The following is a 1,073-nucleotide window of genomic DNA, read 5'->3' as shown; positions in this document are numbered from 1 at the left end:
ATATGTACGATTCGTGGGTATTTCTCGTGCAACGCATCACACTGCAGCGAAACGCAACAAATGCGGGAGGAAGTAACTATGCCACCGTGAGGCAAAAAAAGTCAGGGGCATATGACCTGATTAAGACATCAATTTTTTTGAAATGTGGTGAAAAAAATGCCAGTACGACAAGGGTTAAGCAAGACTTTTTCATATTATCTGTATATATTAATTTTACTAGTCTATCTATCTATCTATTGTCTGCCTGTCCAGCCGGGGCCAAACAAGTACAGATTTCTCTCCATAGATCCTTGTCTAACATAGCATTTTCTAAACAATCAAAGTCAATACCAGTGTCTTTAACGAAAGAGTCTGTGAACTTCTGGAATGCACTCTGCCCCTCGGTTTCTACAGGAGGATGGTCGAGACTACCTCTTGCTACTTACTAGTAGTACTAGTAGTCAAATAAAGCAAGCCATATTATGCCAAAAAACAGTTACTCAAGCAACTGGATATGATTTTGAAAATCATATCATATCCAGTTGCTTGAGTAACTGTTTTTTGGCATATCGTATTACCTGGATGTCTAACCTTCATCGACAAGCCATATTATATACATTTTTTAATTGTGGTGCTTATGTAGTCACAATGTTTTTCTGAGAGTTGTTGGCTTTTGTTTCCTCAGGAGGTCCAAGAGTTTGTGATCCCCCTTCTTCTGAAGATACAACAGAACCAGTCAGACCCTCCCATCCCTTACTCCTGTGCTAAGTGTAGGAAGGGGCTGTACCAGCTCCTCCTGGCAGCTGTGCTGGTACTGCACCCCAGGTGGCCACCTCCCACCCAGTGTGCAGTGAAGATCTTCAGTGTTGGACAACAGGACTATGACTTACAGGTTATTGTCAATATCTGATAATATCCAAGGAGATACTATAAGGGAGTTTGTATGATAGATATTATCCATATAAGGCCACACCAATTTTATTTGTTGGCTCTCGGATTCGCCTCTTCATTTTTTTCTGATTTGGCCATGTTGATTTGATTATATGGATGACATCCGCGCGCGCATGAATTTTTGGCCGTTTCCAAAAAAAAAA

The 1,073-nt window shown here is 40.8% G+C and overlaps 1 protein-coding gene across 1 annotated transcript in view; it reads left to right on the top strand.

The window, feature by feature from the left end:
- Nucleotides 1–1,073, top strand: part of LOC109463837 (proline-, glutamic acid- and leucine-rich protein 1-like) — an 18,193-nt gene that overhangs the window by 12,309 nt on the left and 4,811 nt on the right. Inside the window, exon 15 of the mRNA XM_019760715.1 lies at nucleotides 665–871. Within this exon, the coding sequence (XP_019616274.1) occupies nucleotides 665–871 (207 nt within the window). The remainder of the gene's footprint in view (nucleotides 1–664; nucleotides 872–1,073) is intronic.

Source organism: Branchiostoma belcheri, unplaced genomic scaffold (assembly GCF_001625305.1).
Source record: "Branchiostoma belcheri isolate BF01 breed outbred unplaced genomic scaffold, Haploidv18h27 scaffold13, whole genome shotgun sequence".
Lineage (NCBI taxonomy): Eukaryota > Metazoa > Chordata > Leptocardii > Amphioxiformes > Branchiostomatidae > Branchiostoma > Branchiostoma belcheri.
This window is presented reverse-complemented; position numbering and strand designations above follow the sequence as displayed.